We start from the raw sequence: 25312 nt of genomic DNA, 5'->3' as shown, positions 1-25312 counted from the left end.
CTTTCGCTATTTGTGATGCAAGCAAACAAAGAAAGAGAAATAAATTTTCCGGGGTATAAATGAAGGAAATGCAAACAAAAATGTGTCACATTCTTTAGTCTCCGATTTCGAGTGAACGATGGTGCCAGTGTAATCTTCCAAGTTTCGTATAAAAGGGAACTGCGACTGCTGTGGTCAATATCAGTTTAGAGCTTGATAACTTTACTCGCGGTTGCATGCGTTTGTCTGCCATAATGGGCCCACTGGTAAATAACATTTGAACTAATCAATCTATTGTAGAGTATTTGCCTTTCTTAATAATGTCTGATTTCATTTCTAATTTAACTAATTTTGTTTTTAGTGCACCTCCATGATTTTTTCTCTAGCTCTCGTGTTGTCGATAAGCGCTGCACCGCTTATTCCTGAAGATTCCACTGATTCCATTGTCACGGAAATTCCGCCGGAGTTTATTTCCTCGCCCATTCCCATTCCCAGCATCACACCTGATTTGTTTTTGGGTGAAATAGGCCTAAGTACTTCAAAGCCGACAGAGTTGCTTCTAATCCCTCCTCCTGCTCCTCCGACAACATCATCCAACATTATCTCACAGTATCAAGAAATGTCGCTTGACGGAGATTACAAATACGGGTAAAATCACTAATGGCTAATATTATGTAATTAAGCAATAACATAGAGGGGCATAATAATGGTATTATTATTCCGAAACTATCTTACGATCAAGAAAGCTTATCGATGGATTAATAATTTAAGATTTAAATGAATAATTGTATTTTCGAATAACACAAGTGTGTAGAAACTTATTCATTTCCATAGAAATTTAATTGTCTTTCTCCGAAATGTTTTCAGATATGTCGGCGGTAATGGAATTGAAGTTGAGGAAAAAGGCACCCAAAAAGAAATTGTCGGAGCGGACGGAGAAAAAACCTCCGGCACAGTTTCATCCGGTAAATACTCTTACCTCATCGTTGGCGACGGTGGCAAAATGCAAAAGATGACCGTCACTTGGACGGCTGATGAAAACGGTTTTCGCCCAGTGATCACCATTTCCGACGCTTGAAATCAACCAGCATTGTGAAATGGAAATCCCCCCTCCCCCTTCAACGGATCCAATAATATTTCAGAAATTTGTCTTATCTGTTTTTAATAAATGTATTTCAAAGTCGCAGAACAATTGTTGTATTTGCTTTTAGAATAATAATCTTCTTTTATAAAAATATTCACGGCCATTAAAGATGAAAATTATAGTTAATGTATTTCGGATTCAACTTTAATCGATCCCCACCTTCCTTCCTGGAATATAAATTCGGATCAAATTTATCTAGGGGATGAAAAGGGTACTACGTAATCGTCCTCGGGCAATCGATTCAGGCTATATATCAATCAAATCCTTTGTTTTGCGCTCAGACTTGGCGGTACGAAGGTGATGAAAGGCACCTCATTCGCTACTAAATTTATTGCATCTCTGGAAGCTTCCGAGATGGGTCGTCACTTTATCCTCCCGTTTTTAATATCAGGTGACATTATCTTTACTTTTCTGTAGATTTTTTTCTTCACTTAACTCAATTATTTTAATTTTAAATAACTTTAATATTTTGTTTTTTTCTCAGGCTTAATATGTGTGACGCAAATTTCTTCGCTGACGTTGCGCAGAGCGACGGACGAATCGCAAATGGTGGCCAGTATGCTGGAGTTGGCAAGAGCGGCGGACATTAAAGCGGCTTGCCCACGATCTGATACTTTCTGTCTACCAAGAGTCAAATGCCCCGTCAAGTTTGTCGTGTACGATCGTGAAGCCCAGCGTTTCATGGAAGGTGTTGACAAGGTAATTATTCAATCGACTCATTCCAAGTGTTACTTCTCTTCGCCATTGTGTAGAGAGTTTTAATTTACTTTAAAAGATTTTTTTTTATTCAAAATGTTTATGCAAATTTGTTGTGTTTTAAAATAATTTTTGTTTTATCGTATACGATGCTTCATGTCTAGTAATAAGTTTGTTTTTTTCAAACGTCATTAGTTGTATTCATTTGATTTCATTATTTTTAAAAACAGTTTAAAGATAATTTCGGCTGTGGAGCATTTAGCCCCACGTGGACCTACGTCTGCTGCTCTATGTTGGACAAGTTGGATGAAGACAGCTGGAGACCCAAGCCCGATTTGTGGTTCTTTCCTTCCCACGATGGATCGGCACCTGCCAAGGATGTTGATCCTTCTGCTCCGTTTCCCATCATGTTGCCATGGCCAGGTTTCGAAGATGTCCACATCTCGTTTGAGGACAAACACTCGAGTGAGTATAAACTACTTCCTTGCCATCAAAGTGCTTGCCCAAATGTTGACGTTTAATTTGACAGATGGTAGTGAGCATAACCCAACAACAGAGCAGCCTTCAACTACAGCAGCCAGCACAACTGAGAAGCCCAAAGAAAATAAGCAGAGTAAGCAAAATTTAACAAGTTGCAATAACTTGATGTTTGTAATCACTTTTAACGTTTATTAGGTGTGAGAAGTGCACAACAGCCATCACCAGTCCCGCAAACAGTTGCTCCTCCGCCCATGGTGGCAACTCCAGACCCGCGGATGAATTGGTTCAATCCTAATGCCATGATGTTTAACCAACCTCTTCCGTGGATGTTTCCACCTTCGGCTGGCAACTTTGATCCGAGATTTCCCACCAACGACCTGAGACTCATGCAGAACTTTGGTCTGCAAGATCCTCGACTTTTGCAAAGTTTTCTGCCGCCACCTCCTCAGTCGGATTGGACGGAAATGATTCTCATCTTTCAAGACGGCTCTTTTCAGCGCACCATCCGAGACCGCCGCCCTATGGTAAAACACAATTTGAGTAATGTGAATTCATTTAGCGGTAACAATGTTTCAAATGGACACAGAGTATGGCGACAGTTTCTGATGGACGCTCGCCAATTCCGATGGATGCTTCGCGCCGACCAACTTTAGACATTTCACCTCAGACTCAATCAACGCACACTATTGTTGCCGAAACGGAAAACCCACCTTCCTCTAGAACTAAACGAGCTACCGTATAACTTTCATTATGAAATATTTGACAAAAACATTTAGATTTAATTGAAATTTTTCTGCTAGGCTTCGAAAACATTTAAGGTGCCTCCCGCTTCCGGCGGAATGTGGATGAACACGACTTCTGAAGGAGAAGGGCGAGCTCTTTTACCACCACCCAAAGCCGTTTGGGGAAATCCAGCTTCCGGTAAATTAGTTGTACACTTTCTTTTTTTCAAATAATTTCAATTGTATCTTGTTCACATAGGTCCAGTGCCATACAAACCCATTCCTCCCATGTACGGCGTCGACAATGAACGTTGTGGCGTTTCTTCGTCGAGTGGCATCAATGCCCGCGTGCTATCCGGACGCAAACCCAGTTCACAGCTGGAAGCCGAAACAAGTTTCGCCGAATTTCCGTGGCACGTCGCTGTGGTGAACGGAGAAACGGGCGATTATCTTTGCGCCGGTACCATCATCTCCGCTCGCTTCATCATGACGGTGGCCCATTGCGTGCGCAAGTTCCAGCTCACTCTGCTCTTCGTCCGTGTAGGAGACTGGGATTTGAGCGGCGTCGGAGAAATGTTTCCCTCGTACGACGTTGAAGTCCAGAGTGTCATCGTACACGAAGAGTTCTACGCTGGAAATTTGCAAAACGACATTGCTCTGCTGCAACTGAAATTTCCGCTGGATTTTAGCGTCATGCCTCATGTTGGGACCATCTGCCTGCCACCTTCCAGCGAGCCCATCTACTCGGACTGCATCGTCACCGGATGGGGCCAACAACTCTCCACTTCAGAAGCCAAAGGTGATGCGGCAACTTTCAGTCGCACTTTGAAACAAACCAGCCAAACTCTGGTGACGTCCCTATTCTGCGAAAAGGCCCTTCGCCCGTTCCTCGGCCAGTTTTACCAACTCCCGAAAAAAGGTTTTGTGTGCGCCTATGACAAAGATGGCAAAGATTCCTGTTTCGGCGACGGAGGAGGAGCCCTGGCCTGTCTAGTCAACGCACCCAACTATCCAAAGCCCATGCAATATCACGTCGTCGGACTAGTTTCTTGGGGAGTGGGTTGTGGTATGCCCAATGTCCCATCGGCCTACACGGCCATTTGGGACTATCTGGATTGGATTCGCTCCAAAGTCAGTCCTCTCGATCCTTATCCAACGGCCAATCCACAGCCTTTGAAAGAACCTAGTCCTGTTATTCTGGTGCGTTCCAACGAAGCTTCCAGCACCACAGCAGCCCCTTCGACGACAGCGGCTCCTATGAAACTAAAGGATTTTATTGATTTAGCATTTACATAAAGTTCTATTTATTTTGTTTTTGTAATATGTCGTAGCCTTAATTATTTTAAATGGATGGTTTGGTGCGTTTTTTCATGATTGAAAATAATAATAATATAACGTGGAAAAACATTATTTCTTCTTTTTATTCTACGTCAATAAATGCACTTAATTGAGAATTTAAAATTGCAATGAGATACCAGCTGAATCTCTCTCGTTAAGAATTAACATGTAAAAATAATTAAACGGGATTTCGTGCGACATAAGTGTCTTAAAAAAAAATAGCAACGCTGCTTTGGGAAGCAGACGATAAAACGATGAAACGTCAAAAATCAAAATCAAACACTTGAAATTCTTCTACTAGAGCTAGAGTCTAGAGACACGCGTCACGACTCACGAGGTACCGATTTTCTTCAATAAGAATATTCTCGTGTAAAATATAGGCTTATCAATATAGAAAATGTTCCAAAATGAAAAAGGGCTAGAATTCAATTTAATCCAGATAAAAGTAGTAAAATTGGCAACATGTTCATGAAACTGTGTTGACTGTTTGTAGGCCTACCTACAGAATGTAAACCAACAAATAGTTAAGACTAATTGTAGTGCATTTAAGTATTTTTAAACATTCAGAACTGCTATTTACCCAATAAATTTCTTCTTTTACAAAACTTGCATTGGAACGTGGAGACCTCTATCAGATTTTTGACCAAAAATTGTCTTAGTTAGCGAAATGTGAATAAACGAACCCAGAGGCAACTTTGAATGACATTTGGTGCTTTTAATAAAATAGAAAGATGAGTGAAATACTATCAATATTGCTAAACAGAAATTCAATTACAGATAAAGATGTCAAATCAGAATGTTTATTTTTTGTGAACATTATGTAACAGCATGTAATAGAATTATTTACGCAATGTTTAAATTTAAACAGAAAGATGCCTGCACTAGCAAGTGACAATCAACTTGAAGCCGTGTCCAAAGTGTTGAATGACACCAATCGGCCACTCAAGGAACGTTTTCGTGCTTTGTTTACCCTCCGCAATCTTGGCGGACCTAAGGCTGTTGAAGGCATCTCATCCTGCTTCACCGACTCCTCGGCATTACTGAAACACGAACTCGCCTACTGCTTAGGACAGATGCAAGATCCTACGGCTATCCCCGTTCTCACTTCTGTACTGAAAGATGTTCAGCAAGAACCCATGGTTCGTCACGAAGCCGGTAATAATGCAAACGTCACTTTTTCTTTCCTATAAAACCTTAACAACAAACATTTTCAATTCAGGCGAAGCTCTCGGTGCCATCGGTAGCGCAGAATCTCTGCCCGTTTTGCAAGAACATTGTGAAGACAAGATAACGGAAGTAGCCGAGACCTGCCAGCTGGCCGTCCAACGCATCAACTGGCTGCTTGATGAGAAGAAAAAATCCGAGATCGATAGCGCCTATCAGCAGAATCCCTATTGCAGCGTTGACCCAACGCCATCGACGTCCGTAAAAGAGACGGGAGAGTTAAAGACCATCTTATTGGATGAAACTTTACCTTTGTTTGAACGGTACCGAGCCATGTTTGCCCTCAGGAACAAAGGGGACGTTGAAAGCGTTAAAGCCCTGGCTGAAGGTATTACACACCGAGAAATCTGTTAAACAAATTTAATATTACGATTTCGCTAATGCAGGTTTGAAATGCAGTAGCGCCTTATTCAGACATGAAATCGCCTACGTCCTTGGACAGGTACAAAGCCCTGCTTGCATTCAGGAATTGATCGAGCGGCTCGAACTCGCCGATGAAAATGAAATGGTCAGACATGAATGCGCCGAGGCTCTCGGGTCTATCGCCCAAGACGAGTGCCGTGAAATTCTCCAGAAATATGCCGACGATTCAGCAAGGGTTGTTAAAGAAAGCTGTGAGGTGGCTTTGGATATGTGCGAGTATGAAAATAGCCCAGAGTTTCAGTATGCAAACGGTCTTTCCAACCTCGACTCATAAATCTATAAATACTGCCGTGTTTGGAAATAAAATTGGTTAAGGACATTTTTTCTGCGGTTGTTTCCTTCAATAATTATTTCGTAAGAGAGTCTTTGAAGTTCTAAAACCATCTGCTTTTAGTTTTTCCCACGAAAAATCGTTGCCAACATTTGTACGGTTTGCTGGTGGCCCTAGGGTGGATGGACTCACTCGACTTATCTCTAGCTCGTGGGAATCGACGATAGATGGCGTGTGGGAAGCAACAAAAAAAATTACGAGTAATTTGACCTCTTCACTTGCTGTTTTCGTGTAAGCTGTCAACAATATGTTTATGTAGACTAAACCCAGTTCTTTGTTTTTGCCTATTTGGTTGATCTAACTAGATCTTTGTATAAAAGTCTATTGCCAAAGTGTGAGGTATGTACTACCCGGTCAATTGGCCAAGAGTAATCCGGTTGCCTGTTCTGGGTAGCCCGGTTATTCATCATGTCGTATGCAATAGGGATAAAATTCTGGTAGCTGTCTTGTCTTCCGACACCCTCACCATACTGTATAATAAGGTATTTCCATTTTTGGCTTGGTATCCACAAAGCTGGTTTAGACTAACATCTTATTTAAATAGCCTTGCATACCAGTGGCTTGCTTAAAACGAGATGCTAAATCATTGGAAGAACATGGAGAAAACCAGGAAGTGGAGTGGAAACCAGATTCATCTGCCATCGCTGTTACTGTATGTTTCATAATAGAATTTACAAACATTTTTGTTATTGATTATGTATTTTTCACTTGATAGACATCGAAAGGCTACTTGTCATTTTATGAGTTGAGTTTTGTCTCGGACCAACAACATTTGTATGAGCAGAGAGACTCTACAATTCCAGGACTTAGAAGAGAGAGTGCTGAACTCTACATTAAAGATAGTGTACCAGCCTTCACTCTCAAGCTTTCTCAAACAATACCAATTGACACTGGTGCTACAGGGTTGGTTTGCATTCGTGATGAGCTGATGGTGGCAACTAAATATGGACATGTTCTAAGATATTATTGGAATGGAACTCTCAATCGGGATTACTGCCTTGATTTGAGGCGCGTACCATTTTGCGTTGATCAGCTTGCTGCTAGAGCGGTTCCCATTACAGAACCCAACACTTTCATCACGCAAATTGATTATTCACCTTTACTGGGTGGATTTGCTGTAGTTCTTAATGATGGAAGAGGAGCCTTTCTTACTGCTACTACATTAAAGTTTGATCCGAACCAAGTCCAGGGGATTTGGGCTCCACTAGATGACGTGACGTGTACCGCCATCAATCATAGGTATTGATTATTAATTACCAAATATGACATGCTTTTCAGTTTACATAATCTTTCATCTTCCAAAAAATTATAGATATCGATTAGTGGCTTTTGGTCGTCGTAATACCCATACTGATGTTTACACTATTGATGAAACGACCGGCGGATTACAACTCTCTCACACTTTACAGCTGAGCAGTAAAGATTTCCCTGGTTCACCTGGTCCTGTCCAGCTGCTGAAATGGAGTCCTGATGGTTGCTGTTTAGCTCTTTGTTGGGCAAAAGGTGCTGTTTCCTTGTGGTCAACTTTTGGCGCATTGTTACTCTGCACGCTCAACTGGGACTATGGTGCAGCTCAGCATCATTCTTTTGCCGTCCGCACAATGGACTGGGGCATCGAAGGCTATCAACTCTGGATGATTTCTTTAACTGGCGATGCATTAACTCAGATGGAGTTGGTAAAATCACCGCTTACGGCAAATCCGTGCATGAGCTCCAAAGAACGACTTTATTTACATGGACAAGACCGAATTTACATCAATATCAGTGACACAAGTCCACGCCGAACATCTTCCTCCACCGGTGTCGACTCTTGTGCGCTACTTAGTAGCAAACAATGGTTGATTGTGCAAGCACCTTCAGCCTATATGGCCGGTAATTGGCCTCTGCGATTTGCAACATTAGACGCCAAATGTGAAAATCTTGCCGTAGCTGGTCGAACTGGTTTTGCTTTATACTCATTTTCGACACGCCGGTGGAAACTGTTTGGAAACGAGTCTCAAGAACGTGATTTCGTCGTTGCTGGAGGGCTCTTGTGGTTAAGTACCAAAGGCCAACCGCATGTGGTCATGGGCTGTTACAATATAGGTGCTGATCGAGACGAAATTCGACTCTATCCTCGTGACAATGCTCGACTAGACAACGCTTTCTGCACTGTTCAACAAGTTACGGGACAAATTCTGTTGCTTAATCTAATGGGAGACACGTTATTGGTTTACACATCTGACTGTCACATTAGCCTTTTTGAAACAGAAACATCGGGGAATGGACAGTTGCAATTGTCCAGGACACAAGAGATTGACGTCAGTACGCTCGGTCTGCATCCTGCGTGCTTAGTGGCCGCTACCCTGACTAGTTTGAGCCATGCCACCGAACCGCAACAACCGCACGGGCCATCTCGCCAGCAAAATATTTTACTCAATGTGTGCGGACGTGTTCTCCTTATTCAACGTAATGAAGGATCTGACGACAGTGAAGAAGGATCTGCCTACTATTCCGCCCCGACCGTCTTGGCGTCAAGTGTTGAGATTCTTTGGGTCCCCAATCCCGACAGACTGTGCCCACGTAAACCTCACTTGACTCAGGCGTTGTGGCTCTGTTGTGGAGCCCACGGGATGCGCGTTTGGCTTCCGCTCTATCCGCGTGAAGGTGACAAAGGGCACCACGCCTTTATGTCGAAGCGGATCATGTTACCGTTCCAGCTACACATTTATCCACTATCTGTCCTTTTTGAAGAGGCCATTCTTATCGGCGTCGAGACGGACACATTACTTTATCCTTCCAGCGCAACTTCGGAAAATCCGTGGCTCATTCCATTATGTGTACTTGAACGTAATAGCCAAGTTTATCTACATCACATCTTTCGGCAATTGGTAAATATGAACTCTTCTGACCCAAGTTGTGATATCGTGTTTTTACTTTCACATTCGCTTTGATAGATCCGACGCAATTTGGGGTTCCACGCTTGGGAAATTGCCCGTGGTTGCACCGCTCTACCTTACTTCTCCCATTCATTGGAACTGTTGCTGCATGAGGTACTAGAAGAAGAGGCAACCAGCAAAGAACCTATACCCGACGCACTATTACCGAGCGTGCTTGAATTTATCCAAGAATTCCCCGTTTATCTGAAGACTGTGGTGCAGTGCGCGCGGAAGACGGAAGTAGCTCTCTGGCCTTACCTTTTTGGTGCCGGAGCAAATCCTCGCCAACTTTTCCAGCGTTGTCTGGATTCAAAGCAACTGGATCTGGCTGCTTCTTACCTAATTATTTTACAGAATATGGAACCAGTGTCAATCAGTCGGCAATATGCTACTGTGCTACTGGATGCCGCACTTGAAAATTGTAGCTGGGATTTGGCCAAAGAGTTGGTTCGTTTTTTACGTGCCATCGATCCCAGCGATGCCGATTCAGCGACTCCCAGTTTTTCTTCGTCCTGGAAACCCGGATCGGCTCCTAGTCCTGCTGGATCTCTCCTTCCAGCTAAAATAAGTTTGGGTTCACAAACACCTCCAGTGAGTCCCAATCCGGAAGATTTTAACTTTTTATTGGGATCAACTGTCCACCGACCCGGAAGTCGGGCCGCCGGAAGCATGAAATCGCCGTCGTCTGATGCGAGTACAGGAATTCATCGTGAAATCACTCGATCAATGAGCGAAACTATTCCAATGAGCAAAAACTATTCCTCCCCACCTACAGGAAAAGAACCTCCACCACGAAAGAAGTCAGCTCCAGTTAATTCCCATCCGATTACCATAACTGCAGAACACGATCCACCCGATCCATCTTTAGAAGAGCTCTTTATGGACTTGATTTTACAACGACACGTCCGCCGACTCCTATCGGCCGGACGTTTGAGAGATCTTGGCTACTTGGCGGCTCATTTTGAATGTCCATTAGTAAGCTGGCTGAGTAGAGAACGAATGAGAGCAGCTCGTGTCGATGATTTCGTTAGCGCCATACGTCGTCTGCACGCTGATTTTACCTGGCCTTTCCCAGTAGTTAGTACTCTGCCCGTTCGAAAATTCTCTAATCGTAGCATATCACTCGAAGAGAAGTTGCAAGCATTGGAAGTTGATGTCAGTGCCGCTCCGGCAATGACAACTCCAGTTTCATCTGATCCACCCTTCCAGCTTCGACATAACGGCGAAGTCTCGCATCCTCCTGTTAACGGAGGACTATTGCTCCAGACCGTCGAAGCCCAATTGAAACCCCACGTCCCATCTCGTAAGGACTATTGCATTTTATTTACTTAATATTCTGATTTGTATTTATTTATTGTTTTTTCAATAGAGGAAGAATGGAGCATCCAAAGTGAGGGGGATCAAATTAGTTTGGCTGGTGAAGACAGACTAAACGACTTGGACAGTCTTCAAGAATCCTCGTGGGGCGTTCACTCGATAACCACAGAAGCAGCATCGGCAGCGTCCGCTCTTTGCGATCCTCCTCTTAAAGCGAATGCCCAAGCAGAGTTGCAACTGAGATATTTGCTACAGCTTTTCACCGAAGCTGACTGTTTAGATTGGGCATTAGTTTTGGCATTGGTTCTTCGAGACGCCATGGCGGTCTTGAGGTTAGTTAGTATGGCAAGGAGTGCATTAACCAGTTGCCAGCCACCCAACCAAGCGGCCACGATTGAAATCGTCACTCGATTAAGAGATGCCTTGTTGGCTTTGTCACACTGGGCAGAGACTGATTGCCAAGGCTATCGACCGTTTATGAACGTCATTTACGGTCAGGTGGGTATTTTGACTAAACTTATTTTGCCTCACACCAACGGCCCTTTGAGTTCACCGTTGGAAGCGAATAGCACCTCTGAATCTGCAAGCCAGGGCAGCGACACGAAATCGCGCCATACTTCTGTCACTTTATTGACACCATTGTTGGATCGTGTCACCGAAGAGGATATGGACATTCCCGTTTTTAAGGCCAATGGCAAAGTGGATAAACTGAATCTACCATCTGAAGGTGCTGCATTGCAATTAACGCAGCAATTGGAGCAATCAACGAAGAAAGAGCCAGTCATTCAACAACCAGACGAACTACCAATAACCCAACAGGGATCCGGCTGTATAATTTCATAATTCCCTTCTCTCTTGTGCCACTCAGCCACTCGATTTGGATCTGTTTTCTCACTCTCTTTTTGTTTTCGATTGACATTTGACTCGGATTTCCATTCCTATGTCTTTTTCCAAATTGTTCTTCTTATTATTCATCTTAAAAACCTCAGAGCAGCTCGGTACAAAACAAGAAGAGGGAAAAGACAAAGAAGAATCAAACGTGCTTCAACATTGTGTCCTCTCAACATGTTGTAAACTTTAGTCTTCTTAACGAGGCATTCTGATGATAACGGGTCGGCCATAGAGTACGGGCGAAATTTGTATAGAAAAAAATAACTTTGTGTTGTGCCTTAAGATTACGAAATACAGTGGAGGGATATGTGTCCTATTATTATACCAATCAGCCGCAAATGACTTGACGTCGTGATGATAAAGGATTGTTTTTTGTTCTCGAACGGACGCGTGAGCTACGCATTTCATCCGCTTGACGGCATTTCCTTCGCTTACGTGATACAGTTTTCTTATCACGTATATTTACAGTTACAACATTGAAAACCTGTCAACTGATATGTGGAACCGACTTTGAATTCTAGATCGCTAGCCTTTTTTGCCCCGCCTCTTTTTTGTAAAGTGGGGCATCTAGCGGTATGTATTCGTATTTCTCTGCATGCAACTGTCAGAGCTCATTGCACAGAAAGAAAAATAGTTTGTGCCCCAAAATTACCCAATTCAGTTGCATTATTCCTGTATACTGTATTATATCTTCTAATAGTATTCTGTACATAATTTAATATAAAAATTGTTTAACTTGTGAGAATGTCGCATCAAACTGGAATCAAAGGTACACTTGTGTCATCAAAATGTTCTGGTCGAGTGATTTTCAAATTACAACTGTTCTACATATTCAGGAAACGTCGAGCTTATCTCATTTTTCGGAAAATGCAGGGACGGACAGATTCGAGTTTTCAGAGTTTCCATCATCAAAGGTAATTAATACTAGAGAATTCCAAAATCATAGTAAAAGAACAGTCAGTATTGGAACAACATGGTTGGAATGTTGTAACCATGGTTGTAAGTTGTACCTATGCACTTGTGGATATGAGGAGATATCTTATCTTTGTTCCAAAGTAAACACTTGTTTTTATTATTTTCTATAGAGGAACTTTGTCTAAATGAATTTGCAAGAAAGCAGTCAAACTGGGAAGAGGATTTTGACAATTTGATACCTCTCCTATTGGATGAGAACCAACCTGCCTACCTCCTGTTTAGGTAAGTTTAGAAGGTTCTTTGAAAATAATTTGTAACTAAGCTTTTTTAATCAATTCAGGTTAGATTCTCAAAATTCCTTAGGATATGAATGGCTTTTCATTACTTGGATACCTGAAGATGCCCCTGTCAGAGAAAAGATGATCTATGCCTCAACGAAAGCAACCCTTAAAAGCCAATTTGGTAGTGGGCAAATTAAAGAAGACATCCTAGGAACACTTCCAGTCAGAATATAATTCATAAACACATTACGTGAATATTTAGTATTCAAAAATAATGTAAAAAAAAAAAAACGTGTTTTCTTCATAGGAGGATTTGACACTTAAGGGCTATCTCAAGCAAAAGAAAAATGCGGCGGCTCCTGCTCCTTTGACTCAGGCTGAGGAAGAGTTGGCTTTGGTTAAGCGGACTGAAACCAACGCGCACATTGGTTACGACTCAAAGCATCAGACACTCAGTGGCGTAGCCTTCCCTATCTCAGAGGCTGGACTAAAAGCAATGATTGATTTTAAGCACAAAAACCATTCTTACATCCAGCTGAGCATTGGTCAGTAAACATCGCGCATAAGTGTGTTGTGCAATATTTACTTAATTTTATTTTTTTAAGATATGGCGAAAGAAGTTGTCAATCTTGAAAGCACGGACCAGATTAACGTCCACACCTTGGGCAGTCGAGTACCAGATGATCATGGCCGGTATCACCTCTTCCGTTTTCCGCACTCACACGAAGGCGATTTCCTTGAGAGCATAGGTTAGAATATTGTTTTACAAAGATATTAATTTTCAATTGAAATGCCATATCTTTACTTTATTTTCACCAGTTTTTATCTATTCTATGCCTGGCTACGCATGCTCGATTCGTGAGCGGATGCTCTACTCTAGTTGTAAAGGACCTATCACAGATTTGATTGAAAACAAACTTCTCATCACAATCGACAAAAAAGTAAATCAGTGCACTTTTTCATTCATTGCTTTACTTTATTGACTGAGTTTGAATAATCTATAAAACTCCAGATCGAAGTTGAAAAAGGAGATGAGTTAACTGAAGAATTCGTGATGGATGAGTTGCATCCGAAGAAAAATCTTCATCAACCAAAATTTGAGAAACCCAAAGGTCCTCCTGGTAGAGGTGCGCGTCGCCTGACGAGCCAAAAGCCGCAAGAATAACGTATCTGATTGGTATGATTATAAAACAAAATACCCAATATTTTAAAATTTTCTTTTGAAGATAAAGTGTGAAAGCAATGGGCATCGGTTATACGCAAGTGCCTAGTTTATAGATTCGTTTCCTATCCAGTGGTATTTAAGATCATACAAGCTGTTTGTGAAATTTGATGTGTGAAAAAAATAAATGAATAAAACCATACGAAATTTTAATTCAAATCGATTATAAGTGAAAAATAACGGCATTTATCAACGACTAATTTATTTATATATAAAGATCCACTTTTAGAATTACCATTCAGCTGGTTTCCGATTGCAATGCTTTCTGTTCGCTCACTGTATTTGGAGTCTTCTCGTTTTCTTCGTCGCTTTCGTTGGATTCATTCAAGTGTGCTTTCATCGCCACACTCAAATCGTGCATAATTCCCATTGTTCCCAAGGTTTCCTTTCGTTTAGGATTTCCGACTGTAACTTCTCTGTAAAAATCATGTTTTTCCCCTTTAAAAATAATCTTGAGAATGTTTAATGATTAACAGTTTAGTACCTATTTTGGGACTCTTTCCACCCTTTTCTCCAATAACGCAATTCTTCAGTTGTTGTGCCAGTCAACTTCAGTAATCCAACTGTAACGGCACCAGCTACAGTGCCCAAAACTCCTCCTGCAAGACCACCTGCCACCATCGCTTTTGGACCCATTGTGAATTTGTACATGGAACCTGTAAATATCTTTTATTAGATTAAGATATAACTAAACAATATCGCAATCTAATTAGGTCCTACCTGCCAATAGCCCGCCGGCTGAAAATTCAAATATGCTCGACTTATTCCGGTATGTTGAAACAGCTGTGGTAAAAAACCTATTGATTGGATAAATGTAACTTCAACTCCTGATTGTAAAAAAAAATGTATAAAGTACTAACGTGAAACCTCCTGTAAAAAGAGCAAGCCTCCATCCTACTCTCCAGCCTCCTACAGCCATTGCTCTAGTAACATTGAACTGCAGCTTGCTCTGCAATGGATGGGATTTTTATTATTTTAGTACTTTGATTTATTTAACCTTGAAGGCCCACTTACCTTGGCTTCTATATGATTCTCAAATGTGGATGCTTTATTTCTTGTTATGAAATCCTCATGTGCTAACTTTGATGCAGGAATTCCACCAATAATCATTCCTGCTAATAAACCTCCAGCTGCTGCAGCAAAAGTACTGTCAAGTTCAGGACTAACGGAATTGAATTCACTATCCAATGAAAAAGATTAAGTAATTAGTGAAAACGACGAAAACATATTAAATGGAAATACTCGGTTTTAAATATGGCCTTCAGCCGATCCCAACCGGTCTCATTTTCAGCTGTTCTTCGTGCTTCTTCCGCTAGCTTTTGCGCAGATAGGGATGTGGGATCAATAATGTCATTATTTGACAATATTTCCACACCAAAAATGCTAAGTCCTAGCCGAATCGGTATTTTTCTTCTCCACATTTTTTAAAATAATTTGTGTTTAACAAATGCTTTTCTAGCAGACGGTTATCAACTTATCATGGTGTTTTGATTCGTGATTCCATCTGATTCCACCGGTGCAATGCAGAGCGCACGATTATCTGATTATAAAAAATAAACATTTTATATTTCGGAAAAGTCAGCCAAATAAAAAATTTCGTAGCGATCTTCACACAAAATTATGGAACAATAACAAACTATAAATAACATTTTTTACAGCTAAATCATTGGCAACCCCTTCAACATTTCAGCAGAAGACCTGAATGTTTTCAAAACACCATATCCAAATGTCATCGCAGAAAGCATTTTAATAAAAAAGTTATTTTTTTCATAAACTGAACATGGATGTCCTCAGAACTAGTTTGTTGAAGACTTACTCTTCAATTGAAATACATAGACTTAAATGGAACGAAATTCTACAAGGGTTTGAATCGTCACTTAAGGTCATGTCAGGATTAAGTGATCAGCTAGAGTGTGTACTGAAAACGGAACCATGCGAGCTTTCGAGAAAATTTCCCGATTTAAACGGCAGACTGGAACAAATCATCAGGGCCTTAATGGAAGAAGAGATGATTACTATGGTACTTTTGCTGTAAGAAAAATTGCAACGTTTTTATTGTGATTCAAATTAACAATTTCTGATGCATTAGAGAAGAGCTCAACCAGGAAAATCAACGAATAAAAAATATTTGTGAAGTTACATATAAACTTTATGTGGAAGACTTTGATAAAATTCAAGCTGACACAACATTCTATGAAGGAACTTCTCTTTATCCTCCAGTCAGTTTGATGATAGAGTGGATGGATGAGATCAACATGTGCTATGCCAACAGGTACAAACTATCTTGAGTAACGATTGAATTTTGCTGCATTCAACTTACTATTATTTTCTTGTTTTGTGGTTATAGACTGATCAATGCAAAGCATTTGTTGGAGATTTTTAATTATTCGTCCCAATCTGTGACCAACTTGCAGAATATGTTAGATCCCAAGACCAATTTTTCTACAGTTGATGCTATAATGGCAAAAATGTCCATTTTTCTTCTTGAAAAATAATACATTTTTACATTTTTAACATAACATATGACTTCATGCACATACTTTTCATCTCACTCCATGTATATATCATTTCATAAACCTAATTTTTTAATGTATGTCTTCTTCTCTTCTAGTTTTCCGATAGGGACTTCGTCGCATTCACCATATACAAATACCAAGAAATTTTTCACCCGCCTATTTCCCATATCCCACACACCCACTGTGGCGCCTCTCACGAAGTGTCAAGGTCGGGAACACTTCCAGAGAAAAAAGACATGACTATCGAGTATCGATTTACCTGGGAACGATGAGGATCAACGAAGAAATCTACGTATCTAGCCTTTTTTTTTTTTTTTTTAGTACAGACCAAAGAGATAAAAGAGTTACAGACCCTTAGTTTTTCTTCTCATTGTCTCTTAGGATTAGGGTATTTAGGGTTTATTTAATTAATTTTTTTCCCCTTCTCAAAAAGTGGCAGCCCTGGGTAGTTGCTTAGAAAGTGTCGTCTGCTTAGTGTTTTCGTTCAGTTTAAAATATTTCGAAAAAGTCAGAGACAAAGGTCAAGATTTACATTGTTATAGATTTATTTGTTTGTGATAACCTTCATATTCCATGCTGTTTAGCGGGTAAATAAAACTAAGAATACAAATAGAATGATTGTGGGAGCTGTGAAGAGTTACACCTGTTCTAAATTTGTGAAATGTCAGTTTCTGACTATAGCATTTATGATGTAATTACCCTATCGATGACATGTTTGTTCTATGTATTAACCTTTTTCTGTTTTGCAGATTTCAGGCTAGAGCCAGCCATCATAACCACACAATATGCAAGTTTTTCTTGTACAGGTGTTAACCTGTCATCAGCAGCCATTTAACTCTTCAGCGGATGCATGGAGCAACTGTGGATGCCTGGCTGTATTTCCCAGGTATAAAGGTAGGAAAATATTTATCTCTATTTTTCCTTTTTGACATTTTGGGGTGGCGTTGATTATAAATCGTTACGTAGTCACGGAGTACGTTTATTCCTGAGCTAGGCGGTTGACTGGAACTGTTTTCTCTTGCCGTTTTTTATTTTTCTCAGTAAGGGTTCACGAAAAATCTCATTTGTCGAACAACTGCAGATCAGGCCTGTTTTTGTTTTCTGTACCTCACAACTTTTTCTGTGGGTAAACATCAAATTCGAAGATATTTGAACTTTAAACAATTAAAGCGATTAAAACGGAACCTGTCGCTACACCGGCACCTCCTCGTTATCAATTTTCGAGTAAAATATTTATTTTCAAATGTACAGCAAAATATTACATGATTTTGAGAATATTCGATGTAAAAGGCATAGTTCAGTATATTCAGATGGACCCAACCATTTCTTGGTTATGTCAAAATTCAATTAAATCAAAGAACAAATATTCAAATGCCGATGTCCCGATAGACTATAAATTCTCTGTTTGACTGACAGAACGGCGTCCGCGGAAAGCTCCGTATCCAGGCCGATAGCCAGAAAAACCACTCGCTGGTTTGGCTTGGACAGTTTCTTTATTGCGCACCAATTGGACGGTACGGAAACGGTAAAATCTCAAGCGTTGTCCTTCGGTGAAAAGATCTGGTATTAAGTCCTCAGACAATTCATTGTCTTCCAGCTGTTCTTCGGAAACTATTGCGGCAATAAAAGTCGCTAATAGAATTGTTAACACTACCTGTCGGATACAATCGAGTAATCGACAATATTTTTTATTTCTCGAATAGGAGTAAATATTCAATTGACATAGAGAAATTAAGATGGATGAAAACCTACCGCTGCTTTCATGGCGAGTTGTTTTCTGTTTTGTGGTCCGATTGCTTTTCTGTTGATTAAGAAAGTGCTGATTCCTAGTCATGTGGATACTCGTCTTTATATAGCCCAGCTCGGATTCTTACGAATGGGGAAACTGGCAAACTTACATCAACAATAATGTATGCATTCTAATGAAATATTGCATCTCATAGTGACATGGCGGCTTTTGTCAATGTGAGTTGCATCACTTGCATGTCCTGGTTTGATGAGCCTCATCTTGAATTCATGATCATCTTCTACTATTTATACACACAAAGTAATATATACAAAAGTCATTAAGGATATATGCTGCGTAATCGCGCGTTGTGTTGTTTAAGAATGAACTTTTGAACATTCCAGCGTAACTTCCCAAAATACCCTTTTCTATAATCTTTCTTAGAATTTGTTTGTGTGTCCTATATGCGGAAGTGACGTTCTATAATGCATCGTCCAATGATAGCGCAGTTGTGATTGATAAGGTTGTATATAATCGTATATAATCAGGACTCATTTTAAAATTTGTATTTCGTATACGTACCACCATAAAAAGGCTGCAACTTAGAACTGTCAGTGAAAGTAGCAAATGCCAAATAGACAAAGAGGAACGAAATAATTATGTAAGCCAGTCATAACCATTTTTGTGATGGGCATACTGTACGTCGAAGTTCGTTCGACCGTCATGGGTCGCAGAGTCCGCTGACTTTTTTTTTTACAATAGACTGACTTTCAAATATTAATAAACAAAGTTGAAGCTGTGATGTTCACACCCTGCTAATTACACATCATCACGTTCTATAGTTCGATTTCCGGGAAAACTTCGTCTCAATTCCCAAGGAAAGAAAAGCAGAAAATCGTAAGCATATTGATAAAAATAAATGTATACTATAACGACACACATAAAAATACATCTTGGAATATACAGAAAACGACATTTTAAAAAATGCGTTGATAAAAAAAAATGATTGGTTTCTAACCGTAGAACCAGCCTGCACCAGGGACTGGCCAATAGCTAGAGGGCGCTTCGGTAGTAGTAATTGGCTTTGGAGTATCATTATCAGCAGTATAAGCTGCCGGGGTATCAACGACTTTCTCTACGACCGTTCGCCGTTTCCTACCGGTAACAGCAGAACCGGTAGGCCGGTTCACAGGAACGATTGGGGAACCAGTAGGCCGGACAACAGGAGTAACCGGAACACCGGTAGGCCGGACAACAGGAGCAACCGGAACACCGGTAGGCCGGACAACTGGGGCAATGGTTACGGGTCTATTAGTAGGCCCGGGTATAGGTCTCACAGCAGCGAAAAATCCCGGCGAGTTGAAACCGTTGGCAGGAGGCCGTTGCTGGACATTAGGTCCGAAACCCGCTGCGTTATTTCCAGGTGAACCGAGTGGTCTAACTGAATTGGTTAGCTGATTAGCCGAATTTGTGAATATGGCATTGAAGGCGTTTCCGAACGCGTTTCCCAAGTTTCCAAAAGTATTTCCAAAACCTGGAAACGGCTGCTGTTGTCTGCTCAACGCCACCAAACAGGTAAGTATAATCTGCCCAAATACAAATAGAAATGTATTATTCAAATGATTTTTGAATTTTAGCGATGAGTTGGTAAACAGCAATAGAGACGCAAAGAAAATCCTTACCACCAATTTCATTCTTTTGGTGCTGTGTTTGTTACGGTACTTGCAGAAGGTTTCTATGATCAAAGACTGTTGCGTGTTGGATATTTTCTTACATCTTTTATAGCCGTCTGGATTCAAGGTATTCTGCTGCCCTTTTTTTTACCATGGCCCAACTCAGCGTGTAATAACACACATTGAACGTCCTTGACGTTATCCACTGGAAACATAGTTTCTAGACAAAAGGCCGTCAGTTGCCAAACAGGAAATTGTTCGCCCTCTCCTCGAATTTTGTTCCAAATGTTGAGTGAAAGGTGCGCCCTTGTTAGTCTCTTTTAAGGAGAGTAATTTGAATTTTTTTTTCCTTCTATTACATTTTAATAGCAAATTGCTTAAAAGTTAATTTTAAGAATTTATTTCTTGATTTGCTTACCACGAATTTGAGATATCATACCTTTATCAGTTTCTCGGAATGCAGTTATTAAGTCAATGGGTATTTTGGAATGACTGAATCATTTTACCTTTAGTTTCTGATGCTGTAATTAGACTTTCCAGACTGGAAAAAACGTTTATGAAATTTGCTCCAGATACGGCATTCTAACAGTTTCAACGAGAACTTGTTTCGTTGCCGCCCAAAGACGAAAAAATTCAGATCATTAGAACACGCGTCCTTGTTTAGAAAGGACGGGCAACAGCGGAACTTTCCGGTTCCTGAGGAAGGTTATTAGCAGTGGCGTGAGTAAAATAGGAAACGATCGTTAGTGTTCTAGCTAACTGCTGAATCGTGCTGATTTAATTGCGCGCAACTAACCAAAGGACGACGGTGGAAAAAATCGCACGAAGACTAAAATTAACTGAGCTCGACACCGAATTCAGTTATTGCTCCTTTTGTTTTTGTGTGACACAGTTTGTTTTTCGTTATTTTAACAAAAAACAATTGATACAAGGTAAATGCTTTTCATTTTCAACTCATGTGAACGAAATCTAAGTTATTTATCTAACGTGAGTCAGAAAAACAATTGTGAAATTGTCTGACGCATTTTTGGTATAAATACGAAACTGTATGCGAATTGTAATGCCAATTAAAATGGTGCATAACACAAAACAGCGACTGCTATTTTTTAAAAAGCTACCCATGTCGAGTTTTTTTTTACTATCTTTGAAACAGGAGTTGTGGTAGAATAACGCATGTGTCGTAACTCGCGAGAATAAAGATTTCTGACGTAATCGGAAGCGGATCCGTGATGACCGTAAAAGGTAAAATCGTGAAAATTGGTAACCACCGCTGTGTCCGAGCCAGTCCAAATGAGCTTATCTGTATAGTCATCGGTTGGAAATATCCGCCATGGATTGTTGTCTGTCGGTTTGATGTTGATCGCTCGATGCTTTGGCCAGAATTTTAATTCTTTGCGAGAGAGAACTTTTCCGAAAGAGTGGCAGCTGCGATAGCCATACTGTTTTTCGGTAGTCTGAAAAATTGTTCGGAAACATCAGATCCGGGTCCGTCTACTGGTGGTTTGACGGACGTGGAATTCTCGCAAAAATATTTAAGATATTTAGCATGGATGGGAAACATGGTAAAATTCATCTATGTTCAATTTCTTCAAATGGGCGGCATTTTTAAACTTTCTGTTGAATTTTTAAAAAAAAGAACAGCCGAAACAGCTGACGACGGTATAACTAGCACCATTCACTATTCCAATATCGCATGAAAAGTAAGCCAAATATGAAATCAGCAAAAAGTGAAGAATCTAGAACACGGAGTTAGTCGAATATAAAAAAAAAAAGAATGCGAGTTAATATTACTTACCAGAGCATTACCAATACATACGCTTTGCGCGTTTGTCGTTAAACTGATACAAGCAAAGCTGTCGGTGTACCTTTTATACTTACTTTGACTTTTGTTGAAGTTCTGCTATTCTGCGTTTATTTAAAACTTGAAGACATTGGCAAGACCTTGAGAAAATTTCATTGGTTCAGTGAAGTTAACGGCAAATTAAACACATCCCGGAAACACCCGTTGAAAAGGACAGCTTTGCATGGCCTTCTTGAACAACATATCTGAGATAACCTGACATTGATAATTATTTTTCAGTTAAACAATGAGTAGCCCTATATTCTGATTTCTAATCATACGCACAACGTTACAAATTAGGGCGATTCTAAGTAGTGAAACTTTTTTATGAGACTTTTGTTTCTAAATTTCTTTTTTTCGCTTTTGTTTCCGGGGATTTTTTGATAATAATAAAATTAAAGAAAGAGTCAGTATATAAGCGACAAAATTTCGATCGATAAACATTAGTTTTTTTCAATTCCGAGCTCGATTCGTACCCAGCTAGAGCCCAGCAACAATTTAGAAACTATGAAAAACACGGTAAAATCGTAATTAACAATATTTTGCTTGCACTTATAACTTGAGAATATGACACATTTTACTTGTTGTTTAACCTCGCTGTTGCTGCGACGATTTGCTGACTAACAGTTGGTGTTAGTATGTCTGGTGGCTCTTGTCGCCGCAGCTGTTGATGACCAAAATAGTGAAAATGACAGCCCGTTGTTGCGCAATGGGAGAGAATCAACTGACATTCCCACAGACGGTCAAGTAGACGATCCCAATGTCGATCTGCATGCCAGTGAAGTTACCGTAAAGATTCGAACGGATAGCCAACAACGAATCAGGTATGGTGGGTACAGTGGCCCATATGGCGGTTACGGAGAACGCGGTAACTTTGGCGGAATCCGTGGATAGCTTATATTTGTAACATGAAATGCAGAGTCTATGTTTTATTGAAGATTTTTAAATAAACAGAAACAATGTGCTATTTCGATATTCATTCAATCATTTAAGGTAATGTGCCGCAATGTAATTTTTCGAGCCAATTTACAGAAGATAGTAACCATATTACCCGAGTTTACACAAAATCAGCCCAGTTTGTGTATGTGTAGTTCCAATATTTGGGATTAGACATGGGATCTGGAGAAGTGTTGAGGGGAGCCACTGCTGTTGAATTGTACCAGCTCAGTAAACTGAGCAAGTCCTCGGTGATGTGAGGCATTTTTTCAGCCAAATTATTGTACTCGCATGGATCTTGTTCGATATCAAAGAGGCAGGGGGCATCCAAAGGCAAACAAGGATGTGCATCGACTGGTCGCTCGCCACAAGTGATTTCTGCGTTGATGAGTTGCTGATAAAGGTTTTGGGTTCCAGACATTCCCAGCATTGCAATATACTGAGCAGCATCACTATCAAGTACCTGTTGATGGTAATTGATGAAATGAATGCAGGAAAAGAATCAAGAATAGATTTACCGCATTTTTGTAGATTAGACTGACGTCGTCGACGCTATTGATGAAATTCGTAGAGCTTTCGTTTGTACGTCCAGATGGCCCATACCAGCCATCCCACGATCCTTCATATGTAGTTCCTTGTAAGACAAACAAATTTACACGTTTTCCCTCCGTATTGAAAACCGCTGGCTTGTAGAGTATAACGGTTACCTTTGACTAGCTTCCACTTTTCTTTGCGAATGGCGGCATATCCCAGCTGATCATCAATGTTGTGGAGAACGTGATTACGCGCAGATGGCTTATCGTAGAGGACAGTATTCCAATGGCTAACACCATCCAGTCCTTTAAGAGTCGCAACATCGCCGCCTGAATTGAAAAATAAAAAAAGAGAATGTAATTAATCTGGCGAACTGTCGAGTACATCTTCGAGACTGACCAGCGGCTTCAAACAGTGTTGGTAGCCAATCGGAAATGTCCATCAGATTAGACATCACTTGACCTCGTCGGCTCTTTGGAATCAAAGGTGACCATATTAAGCCAGCAGCTCGCACACCTCCTTCCCAAGGAGTATTTTTAACCTTAAAAACGAAAAAGAAATAACAAGTAAGTGCAAATAATGCTGCTACGATAGAATGTAAAACACGCTACCCCTTTTAAAGGCCAGTTGGAAGCGGCGTTTTGATTGAACCCTGCGGCAGGTCCTCCATTGTCTGTGCTGAAGACGATGACCGTGTTTTCTAACATGTTATTATCGCCAAGAGATTTCACTATTTTGCCAACTGAAACGTCTAGCTCGTGGACCATAGCTGTTTCAAGCGTAAAGAAAAAGAGATATTAACTTGAAAGTTTTACGGAAGTTCAACAAATCTACCTGCGTATCTTTTTCGTTGGAGATCCTCAATATTGGAAAACATTTCAACGGTTTCTTCGGGCGCTTGTAATGGCGAATATGGATTGGCTGAATGAACGGCAAGATGGGCCACGTAAAGAAACAGAGGACTGGAGACATCGTGTTTGGTAATTACGTCACAGGCTTCATCCGTCAAAAGTGTTGTCGTGTACTTTCCATAGGCGGACCAATCGACGGAATGATTTCGCCTCATATCGTAGCCCCAAGCATTCTGGATTGTTTAGCAATGAAAGAAACTTAGCAATTATTGCAGTAATAATGATATTTCATACTAGACGTTCGTGCGCTATTTGTACCCATTCGACAGCCGTGTGATCATAATAATCTTGATGCCCGGTCCAGTATCCGTAATGGGAGTCAAATCCTCTATAAAGTGGTGTGTACACACTTTTGTAGTGGCCTAAATGCCATTTACCTACAATGTGGTTCTTGTAACCCAGATCCTTCAAATATTCAGGAAGAGTGATTTCCGACAGAGGTAACCCTTAAACAACAAATTAGGAAATACACAAGCAGTTGCAATATTAATTTGAAATGGAGAATAAAAACTTACCATATCTGGAATATCCGTAGAGCACATCATGTTGCATTCCTGTAAATGAACATCTCTTATAGGCTAAATGTTGTGGAAGAAGCCAGACAATACAAAGTGTTGATTAGAACCTGTATGGATAGGATGCTTCCCAGTCATCAGAGCACTTCTAGATGGAGTACATAATGGAGTTACATAGTAGTTCTGTAAAATTAATCCTGATATGAAGGAAAAGTTATTCAGTATTTCTAATGATTAATGTTTATATTGTTATTACTGACCTGAGAAGGCCAAGGCATCTAAATTGGGTGTTGGAATTTGTTTGGAACCATGAAAACTGACATCATTCCACCCCTGTTTTTTTACAGAAATAAATTCAAATTTAATATCAAGTGATGAAGTAAAGGAATTTTTCTTTACATTTTATACCAATGGAAACAAATAGTATATTACTGAATTGTTATTACAAAATCATCTGCTAGAATGAATATCAAATTGGGTTGCTGGATTTGTTTTCCTGAAGCCCAAGATGATGAAACGAGAAATGACAACGCAAATATATGTAGAAAAGCCATAACTGCGTCACAGCTCACAAATATCCCATTTAACTTTAAAAAATTCTTGACTTGAGTCTCGTCACAGATAAAGCACTCACGTCACGTCACCCTTCAAAAACAAAAACATTAAATTGAAGAAGCAGACGACAAAGAAGATGAAAGCGTTTCAGCAACACTTGACGCATACCGTTAAGAGAATTATAATTTGATTTAATTACTCATCACCCTTGCTATATTACTATTT

The 25312-nt window shown here is 40.4% G+C and overlaps 7 protein-coding genes and 2 long non-coding RNA genes across 13 annotated transcripts; 6 read left to right on the top strand and 3 right to left on the bottom strand.

Annotated features, from left to right (window-relative positions):
- The first annotated feature begins 95 nt into the window (after positions 1-95).
- Positions 96-1244, top strand: LOC124195824 (endocuticle structural glycoprotein SgAbd-1-like). Its single transcript, XM_046590423.1, has 3 exons — positions 96-245; positions 341-627; positions 847-1244. The coding sequence occupies exons 1-3, from the start codon at positions 216-218 to the stop codon at positions 1055-1057; spliced, it is 528 nt and encodes a 175-aa protein (XP_046446379.1). The 5' UTR covers positions 96-215; the 3' UTR covers positions 1058-1244.
- Positions 1245-1397: 153 nt separating this feature from the next.
- On the top strand, positions 1398-4431 carry LOC124195812 (transmembrane protease serine 9-like). The gene is made up of 8 exons (XM_046590407.1): positions 1398-1514; positions 1608-1822; positions 2050-2284; positions 2349-2432; positions 2495-2823; positions 2886-3035; positions 3100-3220; positions 3281-4431. Exons 1-8 carry the CDS (start codon positions 1424-1426, stop codon positions 4315-4317), a joined length of 2262 nt encoding a protein of 753 aa, XP_046446363.1. The 5' UTR covers positions 1398-1423; the 3' UTR covers positions 4318-4431.
- Positions 4432-4607: 176 nt separating this feature from the next.
- On the top strand, positions 4608-6325 carry LOC124195822 (deoxyhypusine hydroxylase-like). 2 transcript variants are annotated; one of them, XM_046590421.1, is made up of 4 exons: positions 4608-4696; positions 5228-5514; positions 5579-5911; positions 5970-6325. In XM_046590421.1, the coding sequence occupies exons 2-4, from the start codon at positions 5232-5234 to the stop codon at positions 6278-6280; spliced, it is 927 nt and encodes a 308-aa protein (XP_046446377.1). In that variant the 5' UTR covers positions 4608-4696; positions 5228-5231; the 3' UTR covers positions 6281-6325. The 2 variants fall into 2 exon arrangements, with proteins under 2 accessions (XP_046446377.1, XP_046446376.1); XM_046590420.1 differs by having other exon boundaries at positions 4675-4696; positions 5224-5514.
- A 189-nt stretch (positions 6326-6514) lies between these two features.
- On the top strand, positions 6515-11791 carry LOC124195811 (guanine nucleotide exchange factor subunit Rich-like). The gene is made up of 6 exons (XM_046590406.1): positions 6515-6819; positions 6882-6989; positions 7053-7576; positions 7650-9207; positions 9274-10558; positions 10625-11791. Exons 1-6 carry the CDS (start codon positions 6679-6681, stop codon positions 11413-11415), a joined length of 4407 nt encoding a protein of 1468 aa, XP_046446362.1. The 5' UTR covers positions 6515-6678; the 3' UTR covers positions 11416-11791.
- A 247-nt stretch (positions 11792-12038) lies between these two features.
- LOC124195821 (twinfilin-like) lies at positions 12039-14023 on the top strand. The gene is made up of 8 exons (XM_046590419.1): positions 12039-12232; positions 12300-12377; positions 12549-12660; positions 12719-12881; positions 12967-13204; positions 13265-13408; positions 13479-13600; positions 13672-14023. The coding sequence occupies exons 1-8, from the start codon at positions 12208-12210 to the stop codon at positions 13822-13824; spliced, it is 1035 nt and encodes a 344-aa protein (XP_046446375.1). The 5' UTR covers positions 12039-12207; the 3' UTR covers positions 13825-14023.
- On the bottom strand, positions 13615-15400 carry LOC124195823 (RPII140-upstream gene protein-like). The gene is made up of 7 exons (XM_046590422.1): positions 15124-15400; positions 14896-15061; positions 14742-14830; positions 14602-14678; positions 14366-14537; positions 14117-14297; positions 13615-13829 (listed from the first exon to the last, which is right to left on the bottom strand). Exons 1-6 carry the CDS (start codon positions 15300-15302, stop codon positions 14120-14122), a joined length of 861 nt encoding a protein of 286 aa, XP_046446378.1. The 5' UTR covers positions 15303-15400; the 3' UTR covers positions 13615-13829; positions 14117-14119.
- LOC124195827 lies at positions 15341-22603 on the top strand. Its single transcript, XR_006875441.1, has 5 exons — positions 15341-15912; positions 15971-16153; positions 16229-16689; positions 17147-17291; positions 22264-22603. It is a non-coding gene; the product is annotated as an uncharacterized LOC124195827 (long non-coding RNA).
- LOC124195826 lies at positions 17613-18246 on the bottom strand. The gene is made up of 2 exons (XR_006875440.1): positions 18150-18246; positions 17613-18051 (listed from the first exon to the last, which is right to left on the bottom strand). It is a non-coding gene; the product is annotated as an uncharacterized LOC124195826 (long non-coding RNA).
- On the bottom strand, positions 19030-25219 carry LOC124195814 (arylsulfatase B-like). 4 transcript variants are annotated; one of them, XM_046590410.1, is made up of 13 exons: positions 24979-25190; positions 24793-24865; positions 24643-24729; positions 24533-24571; positions 24252-24463; positions 23941-24190; positions 23718-23875; positions 23506-23647; positions 23280-23435; positions 23091-23206; positions 20215-23035; positions 19806-20148; positions 19030-19709 (listed from the first exon to the last, which is right to left on the bottom strand). In XM_046590410.1, the coding sequence occupies exons 1-11, from the start codon at positions 25084-25086 to the stop codon at positions 22694-22696; spliced, it is 1683 nt and encodes a 560-aa protein (XP_046446366.1). In that variant the 5' UTR covers positions 25087-25190; the 3' UTR covers positions 19030-19709; positions 19806-20148; positions 20215-22693. The 4 variants fall into 4 exon arrangements, with proteins under 4 accessions (XP_046446366.1, XP_046446367.1, XP_046446365.1 ...); XM_046590411.1 differs by having other exon boundaries at positions 19806-23035; positions 24276-24463; positions 24979-25219; XM_046590409.1 differs by having other exon boundaries at positions 19806-23035.
- Between the last annotated feature and the right edge of the window lie 93 nt (positions 25220-25312).

This window comes from Daphnia pulex, chromosome 6 (assembly GCF_021134715.1).
Source record: "Daphnia pulex isolate KAP4 chromosome 6, ASM2113471v1".
In the NCBI taxonomy this organism is placed as follows: Eukaryota; Metazoa; Arthropoda; class Branchiopoda; order Diplostraca; family Daphniidae; genus Daphnia; species Daphnia pulex.
This window is presented reverse-complemented; position numbering and strand designations above follow the sequence as displayed.

Coding starts and splice junctions, on each gene's coding strand:
- LOC124195824 (XM_046590423.1), top strand. CDS start 216: ATGCGTTTGTCTGCCATAATGGGCCCACTG. Junction 246..340: donor CTGCCATAATGGGCCCACTG/GTAAATAACATT, acceptor TTTTGTTTTTAG/TGCACCTCCATGATTTTTTC. Junction 628..846: donor GACGGAGATTACAAATACGG/GTAAAATCACTA, acceptor AAATGTTTTCAG/ATATGTCGGCGGTAATGGAA.
- LOC124195822 (XM_046590421.1), top strand. CDS start 5,232: ATGCCTGCACTAGCAAGTGACAATCAACTTGAAGCCGTGTCCAAAGTG. Junction 5,515..5,578: donor CATGGTTCGTCACGAAGCCG/GTAATAATGCAA, acceptor TTTTCAATTCAG/GCGAAGCTCTCGGTGCCATC. Junction 5,912..5,969: donor CGTTAAAGCCCTGGCTGAAG/GTATTACACACC, acceptor TCGCTAATGCAG/GTTTGAAATGCAGTAGCGCC.
- LOC124195812 (XM_046590407.1), top strand. CDS start 1,424: ATGAAAGGCACCTCATTCGCTACTAAATTTATTGCATCTCTGGAAGCT. Junction 2,285..2,348: donor GTTTGAGGACAAACACTCGA/GTGAGTATAAAC, acceptor TTAATTTGACAG/ATGGTAGTGAGCATAACCCA. Junction 2,824..2,885: donor TCCGAGACCGCCGCCCTATG/GTAAAACACAAT, acceptor AAATGGACACAG/AGTATGGCGACAGTTTCTGA.
- LOC124195814 (XM_046590409.1), bottom strand. CDS start 25,086: ATGGCTTTTCTACATATATTTGCGTTGTCATTTCTCGTTTCATCATCT. Junction 24,191..24,251: donor AAATAGCGCACGAACGTCTA/GTATGAAATATC, acceptor TAAACAATCCAG/AATGCTTGGGGCTACGATAT. Junction 23,036..23,090: donor GTCTAATCTACAAAAATGCG/GTAAATCTATTC, acceptor TACCATCAACAG/GTACTTGATAGTGATGCTGC.
- LOC124195811 (XM_046590406.1), top strand. CDS start 6,679: ATGTACTACCCGGTCAATTGGCCAAGAGTAATCCGGTTGCCTGTTCTG. Junction 9,208..9,273: donor ATCACATCTTTCGGCAATTG/GTAAATATGAAC, acceptor TCGCTTTGATAG/ATCCGACGCAATTTGGGGTT. Junction 10,559..10,624: donor GAAACCCCACGTCCCATCTC/GTAAGGACTATT, acceptor TTTTTTCAATAG/AGGAAGAATGGAGCATCCAA.
- LOC124195823 (XM_046590422.1), bottom strand. CDS start 15,302: ATGTGGAGAAGAAAAATACCGATTCGGCTAGGACTTAGCATTTTTGGT. Junction 15,062..15,123: donor AAGGCCATATTTAAAACCGA/GTATTTCCATTT, acceptor TTCATTGGATAG/TGAATTCAATTCCGTTAGTC. Junction 14,831..14,895: donor AGAATCATATAGAAGCCAAG/GTAAGTGGGCCT, acceptor CATCCATTGCAG/AGCAAGCTGCAGTTCAATGT.
- LOC124195821 (XM_046590419.1), top strand. CDS start 12,208: ATGTCGCATCAAACTGGAATCAAAG. Junction 12,378..12,548: donor CAGAGTTTCCATCATCAAAG/GTAATTAATACT, acceptor TATTTTCTATAG/AGGAACTTTGTCTAAATGAA. Junction 13,409..13,478: donor CGATTTCCTTGAGAGCATAG/GTTAGAATATTG, acceptor TATTTTCACCAG/TTTTTATCTATTCTATGCCT.